This window comes from Stylophora pistillata, chromosome 3 (assembly GCF_964205215.1).
Source record: "Stylophora pistillata chromosome 3, jaStyPist1.2, whole genome shotgun sequence".
NCBI classification, from domain to species: Eukaryota; Metazoa; Cnidaria; class Anthozoa; order Scleractinia; family Pocilloporidae; genus Stylophora; species Stylophora pistillata.
The window spans coordinates 22,558,126-22,575,496 of NC_142521.1; the positions used below are offsets into that span (position 1 = coordinate 22,558,126).

General features: G+C 36.6%; 1 protein-coding gene and 1 long non-coding RNA gene across 3 annotated transcripts; one reads left to right on the forward strand and one right to left on the reverse strand.

Moving 5' to 3' along the window:
* Positions 1–26: 26 nt before the first annotated feature.
* Positions 27–16,686, forward strand: LOC111342939 (U3 small nucleolar RNA-associated protein 4 homolog). Of its 2 annotated transcripts, none has more exons than XM_088751842.1 (23): positions 27–327; positions 1,225–1,279; positions 1,635–1,754; positions 3,296–3,364; positions 3,652–3,736; positions 5,029–5,121; positions 5,242–5,317; positions 5,858–5,933; positions 7,090–7,137; positions 7,412–7,480; positions 7,958–8,063; positions 8,240–8,319; positions 8,452–8,539; positions 9,001–9,062; positions 9,241–9,336; positions 12,548–12,583; positions 13,087–13,185; positions 13,523–13,586; positions 13,857–13,960; positions 14,814–14,909; positions 15,402–15,587; positions 15,670–15,801; positions 16,131–16,686. In XM_088751842.1, the coding sequence occupies exons 1-23, from the start codon at positions 164–166 to the stop codon at positions 16,245–16,247; spliced, it is 2,121 nt and encodes a 706-aa protein (XP_088607968.1). In that variant the 5' UTR covers positions 27–163; the 3' UTR covers positions 16,248–16,686. The 2 variants fall into 2 exon arrangements, with proteins under 2 accessions (XP_088607968.1, XP_022805798.2); XM_022950063.2 differs by having other exon boundaries at positions 27–233.
* LOC148735083 (uncharacterized) lies at positions 4,489–4,754 on the reverse strand. The gene is made up of 2 exons (XR_015998350.1): positions 4,656–4,754; positions 4,489–4,611 (listed from the first exon to the last, which is right to left on the reverse strand). It is a non-coding gene; the product is annotated as an uncharacterized LOC148735083 (long non-coding RNA).
* Positions 16,687–17,371: the final 685 nt, after the last annotated feature.

The following is a 17,371-nucleotide window of genomic DNA, read 5'->3' on the forward strand; positions in this document are numbered from 1 at the left end:
TTTTTTTTCATATTTTACAGCTGGCCAAGAAGTTCGTGGCTCAGATGAATGGATGTCCATCAATTGATCTCAAATCAAATTTATCTAGTTTGTTCTCAATCGATAGAGCCTTAATTGGCCTTGAAGATGAAGTTTAACGTACATAGAGTTCGATTTGTGGAGTATGTACCTCAGGCAATTCACTGCATGGCATTTGAAGACACTGACGAGCCATGCAGACTTGCTCTGTCAAGGTAAATATCAAGCTACTTTCTCCACGTGGTTTGTGTACATAAACCACATCGTTTACTGCGCCCAGTCATGGCTTCTGTTTGCAGTGCGTATATGGTATTTACGATTTACTCTTGTTTGAGTATGGGTAGTATAGTGGGGCAGCCAGTTTACTAATTTTTGCTAAGATCCCGAAAATGTAGGGATAACAAGGAAAATCCCTGGTCTAATTATAATAATTTTATATGCTCATCGATCTTACAGAGGTTTGTGCTTGTCGTTGATTTCATCCTATATGCTATTTGATAAAAAGCATGAACCAGGTTTTTGTGTGTCTGTTCACTAACAGATGATGTTAAAGGAGGCGTTGCTGGACTGTCACTGACGTTCTTACTGTACAATTTGTGGTCTTCTGTAATATATTTCTGAAAAGATACACAACAACTTGGAATCTATTTGTTTCATGGAATAAGAAGAAAAATGTTATGAAATGAGGTTATCTATGTACGATGAGGTTATCTATTCGTGGTGATGTGAATCTCATGGTTATCCCTGAAACCTGATTAATATGGATACCATCCAAAGTAGACGTGCTTCAAAGATGGTAGATCTAGTGGCCAATAAGCCAGATTTGGAAGAAATAAAACAAACTACCTCCTTCTTGTCTGATTACTATTTGACCTTTAAGACCCTCAGTTGTTCAAGCCTTGAACCAGAAACAGTGGCAAAGTAGTTAAGTTTTGATTAGATTCAGTTCTCTGATACAAATTGAATATGTTATCTGCAAGTGATAAGGAGTCAACCATTACAAATTCAATTGACAAGTGTAACTGTCATTTCTCCTGATTTAAAAAAGCTTATTATTAGTTGTGTCCTCTTCAGTTGTTAGAGGTGGAGTAGATTTCAAGCAAAGTACGTTTTCCTTGTTGTGTGTGTGCTGCTTTGGTAAAAATTAAACCAGAGGATGAAATTGAACTACAACATAGACACTACTCTTTTTTTCTGTTCCACCAGGGCAGATGGCAGCATAGAAATATGGAATTTCAAAGACAATTGGTATCAGGAAACAGTATGTTTTAATGTTTTGTTCATTTTATTAAGTTACCATACACAATGGCTATTTTGGAAATAGCTGTGATAAAAGGATCTTTGTGTTGGAAGATAGTCTTAAAAAAATTCTGATTGGATTTACCACAGTCTTGGAACAGTGAAATAGAAGATTTAACCAGTAGTAACCAGTCAGGGTTATAGTGAACTTGTTATAAGGAAAGGCCATATACTTTGGGTTCAGAAGCACACCATATCTTTTCTTTTGCACCTTACTTTACAAATCAGGAAAGTGCTTGGACTTAATAAAATTAGCTTCACTAACCCAATTGAACAATATTTCAACTTCTTGCTGTTATTTCATTTATAATCTTCAGGTGGTTCCAGGATGTAAAGACACTTCAGTGGAGACACTTGATTGGTGTAAAGGGAGACTGTTCAGTGGAGGTTTGCATGCAGAAATCGCTGAATGGGATCTCGTCAGCTTGCGTCCAAAGGTATTAACTTAAGTAGGGTCTCTGCAATTTGGAAGGCTAAATTATAAGATATGATAAGACTTTATTTATTGAGGATAGCACGTGATAGTGCACAAACACTAATAAACTTGTGGTCCTCTTAATTGCAATAAATATATAAATGCAAATACAATAGAATCATTAATATATTGAAAAAAAAAAAAAAAAAAAAAAAAAAAAAAAGATTACAAATATAAATAGAAATTTAGCTAATTACAAATAATATTTAATTGATAAAATATATAATACAGGATAATATAAACAAGTAAGAATATATAAAACTACTATCAATAAAATTTACCGATTAAAATGAGCTAAGCATGATTTGTCATCATAATAATATTTAAATACGTTGTCTTTAAAGGCCTTAAGTGTATTAGACTTTTTTAATTCAGGCTTTAACTGATTCCATAATTTTATGGCAGAAACTAGAAAAGTTTTCCCTCCTTCTCTAGCCCTTTTAAACTTAGGTAATAAAAAGTTGTATTTACAAAATCTAGTGTTGCGTGAATGTACTGAACTTAATAATCTTAAGCTATCATTAAGATAATTAGGTACACAATAATTAATCCTTTTAAATAGTATTGAACATTTAGCTATCTTAGTAGAGTTATAAAATGGTATCCACTTTAAACGATTGAATAGCATAACTGATGAACTACGTGGTTCAGCATCTAATAAAACCCTAGCAGCTCTCTTTTGTAGCCTAAGTATTCTTAAAAGAGATTCATTAGAGCAAAGTGACTGCCATGCAACATTGGCATAATCAAATAATGGCTTAATCAAACTATTATAAAATAAAAGTCTTTGGTTAAATGGTAAACAAAGTTTGATCTTATTCAAAATTCCAATTCTTTGTGAAATTTTTAAGGACAAGGTTTGTGCATGAGAAATGGCAAGACTGAGAAAAGGAAACTGAAATCTTGGTTTGTTGAAATCTTGGTTAGTTGACATGTCACCCTAAACAGTATAATGATTGAAGAATATTAATTAAATCTGTCAACTTGATTTTTTTCTAAATACAGTGACAAACCTGTATTAAGTGTTCACCCAGTGGAATGGCTGAGTGACTGCTAAATATAGGTGGACTGCTGAAGATAGGTTCCACAGATTAGGAATATTGTGTAAAATGATACATAGCACCACTTTATACCATGATTGACCACTTAATGTACAGAATCTAGCTAAAACATACAACCTGCAACCTACAACCTTGGGAGAGAAACATAGATCAAAAATTACTTGAAAGATTATTCTTAGTTTTGTTCGGGTGCTCTGGCTCTAAGTGACAGTTTAATACAGGTGGAAGGCAGTACAAACAGCTTTAACTACAGGGTAACTGCTTAATATAGTGCTGCTATGAATACAAGTTCAACTGTAGCTACATAATTGTATCTTGAATTTTGGAGTGATTCAAAAGAAAAATAAATCCTAGTGAATTGGTACTCAGGTTTACCTTTTGTAAGTTGGTATTTCTGGTTACATTCTCTTGTGATTGAATTTATGGACAATATCCCTTCCAGGTCACAGTTGATTCCTTTGGAGGAGCAGTGTGGTGTTTGTCTGTTAACCATGCAAGAACCCATATAGCAGTAAGTTTAGTGTCGATATTGCAGTCAAATTTCAAATGTCAGATAAAACCCATTTTCCACATAATTTTGTTTTCCTTACCCTGGTTGCTCATAATTACAGCTGTAGGTTGGGAAAAAAATTCGTGATATTAAGAATAAAGTGAAAAATGTTTCGCTCAAGATTGGATCTTCATTGTTATAAAAGCATGTTATGCTGGAGGACTTGTTTTAATTTTGTGTATGCAGTCTTGATAATGGACTTAAGTTGACACAAAAAATGTAACAAATTTGTTATTGTCAACTGATAGGTTGGCTGTGAAGACGGTCGAGTGAGACTGTTTGAAATCACTGCTGATGGTTTGAATTACAGCAAATCACTGGATCAACAAGATGGTACAAGATTTAGCTAGGATAAACATAACCTGGAATGCTCGAAATGTCAGCTTTTATAATCGTAACGGTGGTCAATCTATATCAACTTTGTTGATATATTCAAATTATTTCGTTACCCCCACTGACGCAGCCTCAAACAGTTTCTTTAGAAACTATCAGCCTTTATTCTATGTAACTAGATCCCAGTTTGTGACAACACTATTTCTGGCCTTTGCCGGTAAACAACAATGCACTGTTGGTTTATTGTGATGTTGTTTATGAAAGAATGGTGTATCTCTTACTAGGAACATGTTAGTTATTATTTATTTGTTATATCATTGTTATTTTTCAAATTATTTGTTAGATAAAGTTCTGTACCTGAATGGTTTAATCCAAAAATGCTGCTATCAGTCAGTGTAGATATCAAAATAACATTGTATTATTTATTATGTAAGGAGTTTGATCAGAGTTGTTAGTAAGAAAGATAGCCATCTGATTGTTATACATTCCATATAATCCACTGTTCAGTATCTATGAACAGTCACCTGCATATACAGTCATACTCACCTGCATATACAGTCATACTCACCTGCATACACAGTCATACTCACCTGCATATACAGTCATACTCACCTGCATATACAGTCATACTCACCTGCATACACAGTCATACTCACCTGCATATACAGTCATACTCACCTGCATATACAGTCATACTCACCTGCATATACAGTCATACTCACCTGCATATACAGTCATACCATCTGCATATACAGTCATACTCACCTGCATATACAGTCATACTCACCTGCATATACAGTCATACTCACCTGCATACACAGTCATACTCACCTGCATATACAGTCATACTCACCTGCATATACAGTCATACTCACCTGCATACACAGTCATACTCACCTGCATACACAGTCATACTCACCTGCATATACAGTCATACTCACCTGCATATACAGTCATACTCACCTGCATATACAGTCATATCCAGAAAATGAACAATTATTGGATTCTTCTTCGCATGTTAGCGAGAGCTGTTAAGTTTTGTATCTGGTGTCTACCAAAGTTCAAAGCTAAGATGGATGTGGCAAACCAATACTGTGATAGTTTTTGTTATTGCACAAAAATCAAATAGTTGTTGACTTATGCATGCTCTAAATCTGTTTGTTGTAGGTATAATGCAAAAGAAAAAAAAGCAAAGGTAGCCAGAAATGTAATTCTGTAGGAGTCAGAGTGAGCCACACCCATGTTTTACGACCTTGTTCTATGACATAGGACATCTTTTCTTCATGTTTCAGGCAGAGTGCTGTGTCTTAGTTGGCATCTGAGTGATAATACCCTAGTTACAGGAGCCTCTGATAGTACAGTGAGATTGTACAATGTAACATCAGGTATACAGCTGCTTCTGTTTGCAATTTTTAAGTTATTTACTGGTATGAGTTACTTCTCCAGAGGATTGAAGTGACAACTTTGACAGATTTGTCGGATGTCTTATCTCTCTCTCATTGTAGGTCACTGCACTTTAAGGATAACAGTGGATGAATTTCAATCCAGAAGCACTCTAATATGGGCCATACACATAACAAGGTATAATATGTGTCTGTACAAGTCAGCAACCAACCAACAGGGATAACACCTCAGAATTATAATTTATGTGGGATTTGCCATTGAGTGGGACAGGTTGTGGATAACAATCACCTGGCATCAGATTTGGCTCATCATTTGTCCAAAGCCTGTTTGATGAGACTGTTTGTGTACATGAATTCAGATCCATCACATGGGAAAATTAAATTATCAAGATTTTTTTCTTATAAAAAGGTCACATTTTCATTAACATTACCTTAACTGGGGATCATTTTGAAAAGAGGACTTTTCACCAAAGCTTGAATACAAGAATACATTGCTTGAATACAAGAGTACATTTCCAATTTGGAAATTTTTGCCAAATGAAATTATTGAATTGTAAATACGAAACTTAGATATCTGCTAGCCCTTGGTGTTGGCACTCTTACTGGGTACCAGTAGCTTTCAGTAACCTATTGAGTGCCTAACTTAAGGAAAGAAGTTGCAATTATAGTATAGCATAGCATAGCACAGTTTGCCACATTGTGTCTGCTTTCTTTTCAGAAATTTTGTGATAATTACAGGAGACTCACTGGGAAATACTCAATTTTGGGATGGCCAGCAAGGAACACTAATTCAGGTACCAGATTGTGCCAACCAGATTTCTACTGGGCCAATAAAGTTATTCAGTCAGGCCTGTATTAAGCTGGAATGGATGTTAAGGAGTTGTGGTTACCTTTTACTGAGTCCCAACAGCCTGTTTGTTTTATATCTGTATTATAAAGCAAAACCACTCAGATAAAAATCTAAGAATAGTTTCAAGTGAGATTCATTCCACAAATATCTCCTGAAATCAATGTTTATGAGAACGATCCTTCGCAGTAAAGCACTATTTGAGCAATAGTGAAAATCAGACCTGAAAAAAATTTCAGGCCTGTACGGGACTCGAACCACTGACCTCTGCGATACTAGTGCAGCGCTCTACCAATTGAGCTAACAAGCCAACTGGGAGCAGGCCATCAAATTAATTCGATATAAACCCGTAGATGATAAATCAAACAACAACAAACATATGAAACATATGTGTGAACTGCGGTTATGAGACGTATATGAGAACGATCCTTCGCAGTAAAGCACTATTTGAGCAATAGTGAAAATCAGACCTGAAAAAAAAAAAAAAAAAAAAAAAAAATTTTTTTCAGGTCTGATTTTCACTATTGCTCAAATAGTGCTTTACTGCGAAGGATCGTTCTCATATACGTCTCATAACCGCAGTTCACACATATGTTTCATATGTTTGTTGTTGTTTGATTTATCATCTACGGGTTTATATCGAATTAATTTGATGGCCTGCTCCCAGTTGGCTTGTTAGCTCAATTGGTAGAGCGCTGCACTAGTATCGCAGAGGTCAGTGGTTCGAGTCCCGTACAGGCCTGAAATTTTTTTCAGGTCTGATTTTCACTATTGCTCAAATAGTGCTTTACTGCGAAGGATCGTTCTCATATACGTCTCATAACCGCAGTTCACACATATGTTTCATATGTTTGTTGTTGTTTGAAATCAATGTTGTTAGTATTTTTGATGGAATCAGTTCAGTTATGGCATGAAATGGTGTTTTTTATTTAATAATTATTATTATGATACCCCTTTTCTGTGGAATTTGTTCTTAGTGATCAACCCATATTAAACAGTCACCCTGTCATTCCCCTGGGGTGAGTGCCAAATACAGACCGTTCAACTGATTTAAAAGAGGTGATGAAATTGCTTTTAAGTGCTTCTTAACATTTTCTTTTCAGAGTTTCAAAGCACATCTGGCTGATGTACTCACTGTTTGTGTTAATAAGGTTTGTACATACAGTGAAACCAGTATACTACTATTATTATTATTATTATTATTATTATTATTATTATCTTTAGTAGTAGTTGTAGTATTGTTATCATCATTATTATTTTTGGAAGTTGACTTAATTTTAGTTGGTGGCAAGTTTCTACCCAGCTTGTATTGATCTGAATGGTTGTAGCTCTGGCACTCAAAAATTACCAATAGCAATGTTTTCTATCCAGTTTTCCTTTGTAACATTTTGTGTACTCAGCCATTAAAAGAAATACATTTTTCAGGAGGAGAACATGGTTTTTAGTGGAGGCATAGACAGTAAGATTGTTCAGTTTCAACAAATTCCTAACAAGGTACACTATCTATTTGTTTTATTGATGTCTCAAAATATTCAAGTCCAATCAAATATATCTATTGTATTCATTGTTTGTTCTTAAGATCAATTTAAAATCTGCACTCCAGCATGCATAGGGATTGAGGGATTTTAGATCAAATGTTGTTAAAGCAAACTTTATTTCTTAGAATTTGATATGACATTCTTCATATCAAAGTCTGAAAGAGACTGTAGAAGCTGACATCTCTAAAAGCCTTTACGCATGCTGAAACTCAGTGAGTTGTCTTCACTGAGGTAAGTTAGAACAACACTGGGGCAGTGGTTCAATAGGTGTAACTGTTTGCCTAATATGTACCCTACGCATGAATTTCATAAATATGAAAGGCCATGTGACCCACATCAGCCAATGATAGTGAAGCTAGAGAAAAAAAAGACTGCAAATATGCTACAAATGTTTGTAAAATAACGAGGTTTGTTTTTTATTTGAAACTGACAGGATGGTGTATTAAACTGGGTGAAAGCTGCTTCCCAGCGTATGTTTTCACAAGATGTCCGTTGCCTTGTTACACTAGGTGGAAATCATGACTTGTTGGTGTCTGGAGGTGTGCATCTAACTATTTATTATATAATCTAAAAATTTAGCTTCTTTTTTTCAGCAGTATTTGTGGTTTCAGAAATCAAGTATTTGTAGTGAACAATGAGATATAATTTATTGTAGAATACAACTTAATACATAATGTGGTTAATAGTGGTTGAATAAGGCATCTTTTACATCTAGGATTGGACCCTAGCTTTTTCCTTTATTCCACTAAAGAGTTTGGCAGATCAAGTTATGGCAAAGTTGCATCATTCCCACATGTAAGTTTGAGTGAGTGATCACACAATCCTTCTTTGTGACATTAGTTGTGTCATTCTCTTTAAAATGAATCATTTTAGACATTGATGCCATGGTTTTTTTTTTTTTTTTTTCTCATTATGTTTACTCTATAGAGACCAGTGGTTTACTTAGCATCAGAAGCAAACGTTCTGATGTATCAAACGACCAGTACTTTACAGTTCTGGAGACTTCAAGAATCAGGTAAATGGGATAACAATTATTGATAATCTAGTGGTTGTATGATCTCATTATAAAATGTACTATTATTTGATATTTTATTTCTTGTACAATTCATATTTTGAAAGAGTGTGCGTGTTTCTATTTTTGCTTTTAATTCATTCTCTGTCTGTAACAATCTGCTGACACACCAGTCATCTTTTCATACAGACTATAATGTTGGAGCTCATACTGTTGGGTTATAACATTATGCTTGCATGTTTTAAAGCATTTGAGTCTCCTTAGGGAGCAGTAACCTTTGATTCAAGATTGTGAACTATCTCCCCAACCACTTACATGTGTGTCAATCTTATTTAACATAACATTAACAACATTTATTATTTGTATTGTGCTTTTTCTATAAAATATTCAATATGGCTGTAATAGCTGGTATTAGTGAATATTTAGAGAAGAGGACCTCATTTTTGTTTTTGTTTCATATACAGTGGGTGACACAACCAATGCAGTTCAGAAGACTCCAGCACAGTTTCTAGAAATAAGGAAGAAAGTAAGAAGAAAATAGACAAATATAAATACAACGAGTTTACATGTAATTGGGACATGACAGCAGGAGAAAGGATGTGAATTATTTCATCAAAGATTATAAGGAAAATTGAGAATGATGAAAGGTTTGGTGTAGCATGCTATATACGGGTAAGTTATTGACAAGTTATGTTATATATCAGGGTGATCATCATATTGTGTGCAGTGCTGTGTCTGCGTGTGCCTGTTGGGCTGCATTTTCTGATGTTTACCATATCAGTTTATTCAAGCTGAATTTGGTGAGTAAAATTTTTGTTTCTGTATTTGTGTTTGTTAGCTGTTGGCAGTATGAACTGTGCATGGCACTGTATGTCACTTGGTTCTTATGACTAAAACAAGAGAAGTGTTGTGTGTGTGTGGGGAAGCTGATAAGCTGTTGCCCAATCTTGTGTACTATTCAAAACTTGCGTTGTGCAGAGAACCTCCAAAATAACCTTACCTCTCAAAACCCATCCGTGAAAATTCGTAGAACTGAAGCCAGAACGTGAATTACTTTCCGCAAGTAATGAGCTCAAAGATTCCCTGGATGTAACACACAAGCTCAGTTTTGCTTTTTAATTTAGTCTTAGATTGAACCTCTAGAGCCACTCTGGGAAGTATTCTGGCCACTGAATTAACTTTCTTGTGCCACACCATCATGTTCTTAAAGGCTGATAGTTTCTAATATAAAGAAACTGTTTGGGGCTGCATCGGTGGGGGTAACGAAATCATTTGAATATATCGACAAATTTGAAATGGTAAATTGGCCACCGTTACGATTATAAAAGCATCATGTTCTTAGACGGGATGCCAGTGAGTTTTCGTGGCATTTTTCTAAAAATGTTTTCGTGAGCAAAAAATATTTTTATTCAGCAAGTATGCGGATTGACATGATCTGAAATAGAATGAACATGAAACGAAGGCGGAAGTGATTGGATATGACCGTCACACAATGCAATGACACGTTGGAGACCATCTTTGACATAACAGCTACTTCTTTTTATTTTTTGCCTTGTTTTTGAACGGCAACAACTGGATTCTTTTTCGGTGTTCCAAATGTCGTTTCCTGTCTACTCGAAATAGGTTCAAGCGATATTATTCCGATTTTTTAGTGCCTCGTGCAATAGTATCCACTCTGTAACATACGTGATGCAATATGGTTACTACAAACTCTAACGAATTTAATCTCTGTGTAAGGAGAGATCTTTTTGTATATTTTTGCATGCTTATTCGCCCGTCATTCCCAACTTTACAGCTTGTTTAATTGTTGTTATTAATCTTCTAATGATCGAGTGAGTCGATAACAGCGGTCTTTCTACCTTTCGGAACGATTTGAAGCGGCAACCAAACACACCTTAGTGAGCCGTTGCGGGTGATTGTGTTTTGTAAAGGAAGTGACTCAAAATCACTTTAATCGTCCTCACCTGACATGACGTCAAATCACCAAGGGGTCTTTACTCTCACTCAATCTGATAACCCCCCTCTAAACAATTATTTACTTGTGAACGACGCCTTTGCAAAAAAGAAGCTTCCCTTGATATCCCCGATGTTAAGGTTTTAAATTTTGGGATTGAAACTAATTGCTCTGGCAAAATAATGAGTAGCTTCTTTTCTACCGGCTCAAGCTCAGAACCTCCATCTCACGGCAAGACTGAAGTCAAATTGGAGGTTACCCCAATTGACTTTGGTCCCCTTAATGTTGTAGAAGGAGAGCACCACAAAAACTTTCTTGGAGGACACTATTGGGTGACAACGCCGAAAAATGAATTTTTAGTTCTTCACAGAACATATGGTGGCCGTGCTAGCAAGTTCGGACAGTATTGGACAGTAGATGAACGCTGTGGAGGAGTATGGGATCGAATTGATCTAGCTATTCCCTATTTCTGGAATACAATGGAGGATAAAACTACCCTGATTGTTCCCAAAGGAGTGTTCATCTACGAAGGCTACTGTCAAGGTCAGGATGGACTGGTAGGGGGAGGAAGCCAAGTTTTTATCCCGCGCAGTGTTGTAAAAGCGTTACAGTCTTGGCAGATACAAAAGAGGGGAACTGAAGGACTGATTGAGGCTCAAATGGAGATCATTAAGCGGTGGCATCTAAAACTCTTGGAAACAGTCGCCTCCAACATTCACGAAAATGCTTCAAGAGGAAGTCTCTTTGGTTCGCTTTCAGCCCCAGTTCAGAGGTTCTTTCGCAACACGAAGAATGGCACTCGATCGACGAGCAAAGATGAAATTCAGCGAGGAACATACAAAGTGCATGAGCAGCAATTAGATTTCTGTAATGGTCGCCGTTTTACGGCAACTTTGTCTGTGAGGATAGAGTTCGTGAAATCAACCACTCGCACTTATCAGGCTGGAAACACCACTGTCGTGGAAACGACCCGTTATTACAACAAAATCTACACCTGGAGTTAAAATTCAAAGTCAAAGAGACGGACGGTTTTTATGCGAAGTGATTCTGTAGTCAAGAAGTATCTAATAAGAATAATTTATTTACATGTTTCGCATGGTTTAAAGAAATTGGACATTAGGGAATGATGTTTGCTGAAATATAGGATGTGTTACAATTTTAATTTGTTACAATAGGAAGACCATGAGCTCTTAAATGTGTGCGCACTGTTTTGAGTAGACAGCCAGTTCATTTTTAAGGTAGATAGACTGCGCCCTTCTTGTATTTCCGTTGTGTGCCAAAATCGTAACAGAGGACGGTTAAACGCCATTTTGTAATCGGTCAAGAAACGTAATTAAAGAAAATAGACGAACGTCAGTAAAGAATTAAAGATATGGGGTGAACTGAAGTGCTTGTGTCTCTGATAAAACTTTACATACCGTAAATAGTCAAATCGACTATCCTCAGTTTCCTTTGAAAGTTGAAATATGGTACTACAGTCGCACGTAAAAGGTCAGTCATTCATGGTGATATTGTTTGTGATGTAATTTGCCTTGAAAGTAATCAGCCAACATGTTATCGAAGAAAGACATGCCTCTAAATTCAGCCTAAATCAATTCCACACGTTTTTCAGCTCTTAGCAGCTACATAGAGATGTGCTGTGGAGATGTGTATGATTTTCTGTACAAGTCTATCCCAAAAATAAACAAACGGAAAATACACCTGTTAGTTACACTGCACCACTTTTTCTACCAGAGTGAGAAAATATATTATAGGTATGTCGCCCTAAAGTTTGATGGTGGCTTTCTTACGTTTTGGCTTCATTACCCTGGCGTCCACCTTCTCCTACCATATCAAGTGGAATCCGTCCTCTGCCACCTCAACAAAAACTGCCCAATGTGCATTTGCAAACTGATGATTATGGCCTAAAGCAACATTTTTTTCTCATCATTAGTCTTTTTGGCAGTAAACGCTAAACCCCCTTATATACTGCCAGAGTCAGCACGTTGAATAACTATGGAAAGTGGTTTTTTTTGTTGTTGTTGTTTTTTTTTTAACTTTATTTGTTCTACTTTTAGAATAAAGAAGGGAAATCTCATGTGACTGTCACAAAAGTAAGTTCATATTCGGTTAAGATTTGTTTTTTGTTTGTCAAAATCCAAACGTTGATATGATGTTAACCTCCTCCCGGTTAGCTCAATGGATAGAGCGCTGGACTGTTGTGCGGGAGGTCGAGGGTTCAAGTCCCGGCCGGACCAACACTCAAGGTCTTAAAATAACTGAGAAGAATATGCTACCTTTCTATAACACCAAGAAATGGTTAGATATTCTAGTCTTCTCGGATAGGGACGAATAAATGGAGGTCCCGTCTCCTACAGGGTTAGGGGTAGAAGACGTTAATTTCCAACGCACGAGATTACTGTGTGATGGATGTCCTCCCCTGGGGTGGGATGGGTGGGATTTATTGGGTGAACCACTCGCATATGTTCTTTTCTAGTCCTACCCTACTGCGGTAATGCAGTGAAAAAATGGTTAGATGAAATAGTCCCATAAAATATTAAAGCAAGAACATTACCAACTTTTTTCCTTCCTTAAAACTTTGGCCGTGTTATTGCAGGTTTTGCCGTTGCCTATTCATTTGTTACCAGCTCGTGGATTAGTATTCTCTCCTGACAGTTCAAAGTTGATTTCTGCAACAAGTCAAGGTTCAGTCCAGGTGAGAAAAAAAATGTGGATAGATGGTCTCAGGGGGCTGTCATACATTCTTAGCACTTTTAGTTTTCTCACTATAGCTTGGCTTAATTCAAAGAAGCATGGCATGCATTTGCATGGCATTCTTGGAGTTCCATTCCAACACTTGTTGCACTTGTTAATCTGTCAAGGACATTGTTTCTCAAAAGCATAATGTATGCCAATGGGATTTGAAGCGAAAATAACTTTTCAAAACTTGCATCTGATCCTTTTTAATATAGTTTTTTTTTTTTTCCTTTTTTGTTTAAATCTGATAGGATAACGTCATTTGTAATTTAATTTTCTCGTTGTTCTGCCTTCAGATCTTGGACCTGAGTGAAGAACCTTCTCTTAGCTACACGTTAAGCGTTGCTCAACGCGATAAAGGTATTAGTAAACTTTGTTTCTTTGTTATTTTCTTGTGCTCAATGAACAGTCTTCAAACATGTATCGGGCATGAAATAATTTGGTTAAGATCGCCTTTCTCTTTTGAGGTACGTGTATTGTACGTTATCTTGTCTTGGTTATAGGGTCTTGGACTTAAAAAGTTCCTTTAATTACTTAAGAAGTTGTCTTGTGCTTCGAAGGATATGTTAAAAGCAAAAAGCTATCAAGGCAGTGAACGTATGGTAAACCGTGACTTTTTTTGATGTGTAGGTTTAGCAGCGGTTAATCTTGTGGCTGTCAGCAGTGACTTGCACTGGTTAGCATGCGCTGATTATAACAATACCTTAACTGTATTCAGCCTCACGAAAATGAAGGTATGGAATCTCATATTGCGGATATTCATTTGCAACTTACAATATGTCCTTTATTTTACTCAGTACTCAGTAGTATTAGTACTTGAAGACTATATGGTCTTCAGGACCCACTGAATGGAAATAAACTAAACTAGAATAGTTTGTACTTTACTAAATAATTTATCACTTACAAGTCCTCCGTAGAGCTGCTGTTTTTGAAAAGATTTGTCAAAACTGGACAAGGTGTTTGTTTTTCTTGGTATATCAAACCAATCGCTTCTTTTCCAGGCAGTGGGGAAAGGTACTTTCTCTCGCCTTACCATGTGTATATCCATTTGCTTCTGATAAAGTGCTATCATTCGTTTGGTGTTGTGGTCTGTTCTGTTATAAATCTTGATGTTGTATATCCATTTGCTTCTGATGAAGTGCTATCATTCGTTTGGTGTTGTGGTCTGTTCTGTTACAAATCTTGATGTTGTATATCCATTTGCTTCTGATAAAGTGCTATCATTCGTTCGGTGTTGTGGTCTGTTCTGTTACAAATCTTGATGCTGTATTCAAATTCTCCTGGCGGTGACGAATAGTAACAGAATGTAGCGAATAACACCTTCAATTACATCACGCATGTCCACGCGCTGGTTTATGTCCCTTATCGACTTACACGTGATTCCGTGATACACGTAATAAGTGAAATAGCAAAAAAATTTTTAAATAAATGAGCAGGAGTGCTCGTGGTTAGCAATGTGGTTGCGAGTGGGCATCTCTTCGTGATATGGAGTGCTTTGTAAATGGAAACGACTGTATACAGAGATAACTGTGAGCATTATAGGTGTCAAGGCTTTTAAGACATATTTATCCATTTTATTTCTAACAGGTAAAATGTACTTTACCCCACTTGGAATCCCGTGTGACTTCATTAGCATTCCAACCCAAAACAAATTGTCTTTCTGTAGTCTGCTGCAATAATCAGGTGAGTATTTGTGTGCCCTTTGTACGTGTTTTTCCTTGATTTTCATGTTCTAGACAAAAGAGTGATGTACTGACTAACAGATCGTCCAACAGATAGACAGGCCATCTGACAAACCTAGCAACTGACTAGCAGCAGATAGACAGACCAACAAACAATCAGACACATTTGGTGGAACACCTTATACCTCCCCTGCTTCTCTCAAAGTTGGTCTTTAAGATAGCATAGAAACATTGGCGATTAACGACATTTGAAGTGGGGGAGGGGAAAGAACCTCAGACGTTGTCCGGGAGAAGTATCTCAACTAATTATGTCTGAGAGTGTACCAACTGACAAGCAGATCTACAGACAACTTTTTATCAGATTAGTGCAACGGTCATGAAATCATCATCCAAGATTCATAGCAGAGCAAGTAGATTTTGTGTATTATTTTCATGGTTTAATCATAATGTGTGCTCTTGGAATCTTCTGAAGCGAGTTTTATTTTCTTCACAGGTGTATCTGTTCAAACCATCCAGTGGAAAGTTAACCAAGTGGTCGAGACGAGCGTTAGAACATGGACTGCCCAAACAGTGGACTACTCGCCGATCTCAAGTGATAAGCATTCAATTTAATCCTTCATGTCATGAAGTTATGCTCTTACAAGATCACAACATGTTTACTCTCCTCGATCTTAAAGAGGTATTTCCTCATTTTATTTTTACCGTGGAAAATTCTTTCTGTTGCCATGTGTTTTAAGATCCTTTCCATTTTTGGTTTGTAGCCGTTACCAGATACAGAGGTCTGTTTATATGATACCAAGTTAGTACAACAGAAAAGAAAGCAATCAACATGTAGAGATGTAGTCGAACAAGATTTGAAACAGGCCGCCTTCAAAGTCTGTAGGAAATATTCGGTAAGTCGTTAATTGTATTTTACCCCAACCTCGTTTTATCATTATATATGTTATTCACCTGCTGGGAGGTCCGTATTGGGAAAAACTGTGCCTAAGGTCTAGGATACCGCCCGAGGCCGTAGTTCTTATGTTTCTTGGAATTGATCATTTTAGACAGCAATTGTTACAGACAAAACGAGCAAAAATCTTAAACTTGGAAGGAGCTTATTACGGAATTTCTTTCTAGGACACATCAAACTTTTTTATGAATTCCTGGTTGACCAATCGGGGGCGAGGTATATTTTTGAGTACTTTGTTCATGAATTAAAAACTGTTCCCTTGTTTTTCAGCCTCTGCTCTTCGCAGGTTTCACAAAGGACAGTTCTTTAGTAGTGGTGGAAAGACCTTGGCAAGCCATGGTGGAGATGTTGCCTCCGCCACTGTATCGCAAGAAGTATGGAACGTAACCAATTTTCTTTTGCTGTTACATCGCTGTAGACTCAGTGCACTAAATTTCATCTGAGGAGCTATTGAGAAGCCGGTCACATCGTCTCAAGATATTCAATCTTCCAAGTGCTAGCCGTACATGGAGTCTCCAAGGCAACGAGAAACCACACCTCTTGACACGACACCAAGAAAATTAGAATGGAGAAGAATTACATGAGACACATTTAACACTTGCATAAGATTGTCCTGGTTCGTAGTAAAAGTAATACTTGCTCAAAACGCTGATACTGGTGGTTTTTGTGGCCAAGTTAATGTTGCAGGAAGTGCAATCAGTCAATGACAATTAACGTGAGACAAAAAAAGAGCAAAGGATCGATGGCGATCAACAGTCCATAGTCGACTACAGTCATACACTAAAGACAATTGTTTTCTATTAATAAAAATCGAATTTGTTGTTAACATTCTTTGAATGTGTGCTTTGTCTCTCCCGTGGCAGTCACAGTACTTTGACTAAAAAGGTTTCTCAACTGCTAAATTAAAATGAAAAGTGTAAAAGTGTAGAATGAAAACCTGTATAAAGAAAGTTTAGTACAGTTAGTTTAAGTTTAAAAAGAAAGAAAAATATGAAAAAAAAAATAAGAAAAATAAGAAACATAACTCACACAACATTGCACAAGGTACATCGTTAGTTTTAAAATCTTCAGATATATTTTTAGGCGGGATGAACAGACTGTACGAGAATTTTTCACAAACAAATGCAGAGTAAATTAAGACGCATGTGAACAGGCAGTTCTTCATCTCAATTCAATTAATTTGTCTTCACGTTCAAAAACTCGATGGGCTTTGAAGTATCGTCCAACAACACGTCAAAAAATGAATTTTAGAATGAAAGTGTGAAAAAAGATCATTGAGTTCTTACTCCATCGTATGTTGAGAACTGCATTGCCTTCACGATTTGCAATCTGGAAATTACTGACATAAGCGATCACGTATTGTACTCCCAATTGCGTTTGTAAGGTTCGTTCTCGAATCGATTTCACGAAAGTGCATTTGTGCGGGCGTTATTTACGTGGGCTAGTGTTCAGTATTCTGCAGTATTATTTTCAGTGGTGAAAAAAGTTATGGCTTCCATGAATGATTTTAC

Bases quoted from the DNA above. Each gene is read 5' to 3' on its own strand.
- LOC111342939 (XM_088751842.1), top strand. From the start codon at position 164: ATGTACCTCAGGCAATTCACTGCATGGCATTTGAAGACACTGACGAGC. The intron at 7,138-7,411 runs GTTTGTACATAC...TACATTTTTCAG, and splicing joins TCACTGTTTGTGTTAATAAG to GAGGAGAACATGGTTTTTAG. The intron at 12,584-13,086 runs GTAAGTTCATAT...GTGTTATTGCAG, and splicing joins CTCATGTGACTGTCACAAAA to GTTTTGCCGTTGCCTATTCA.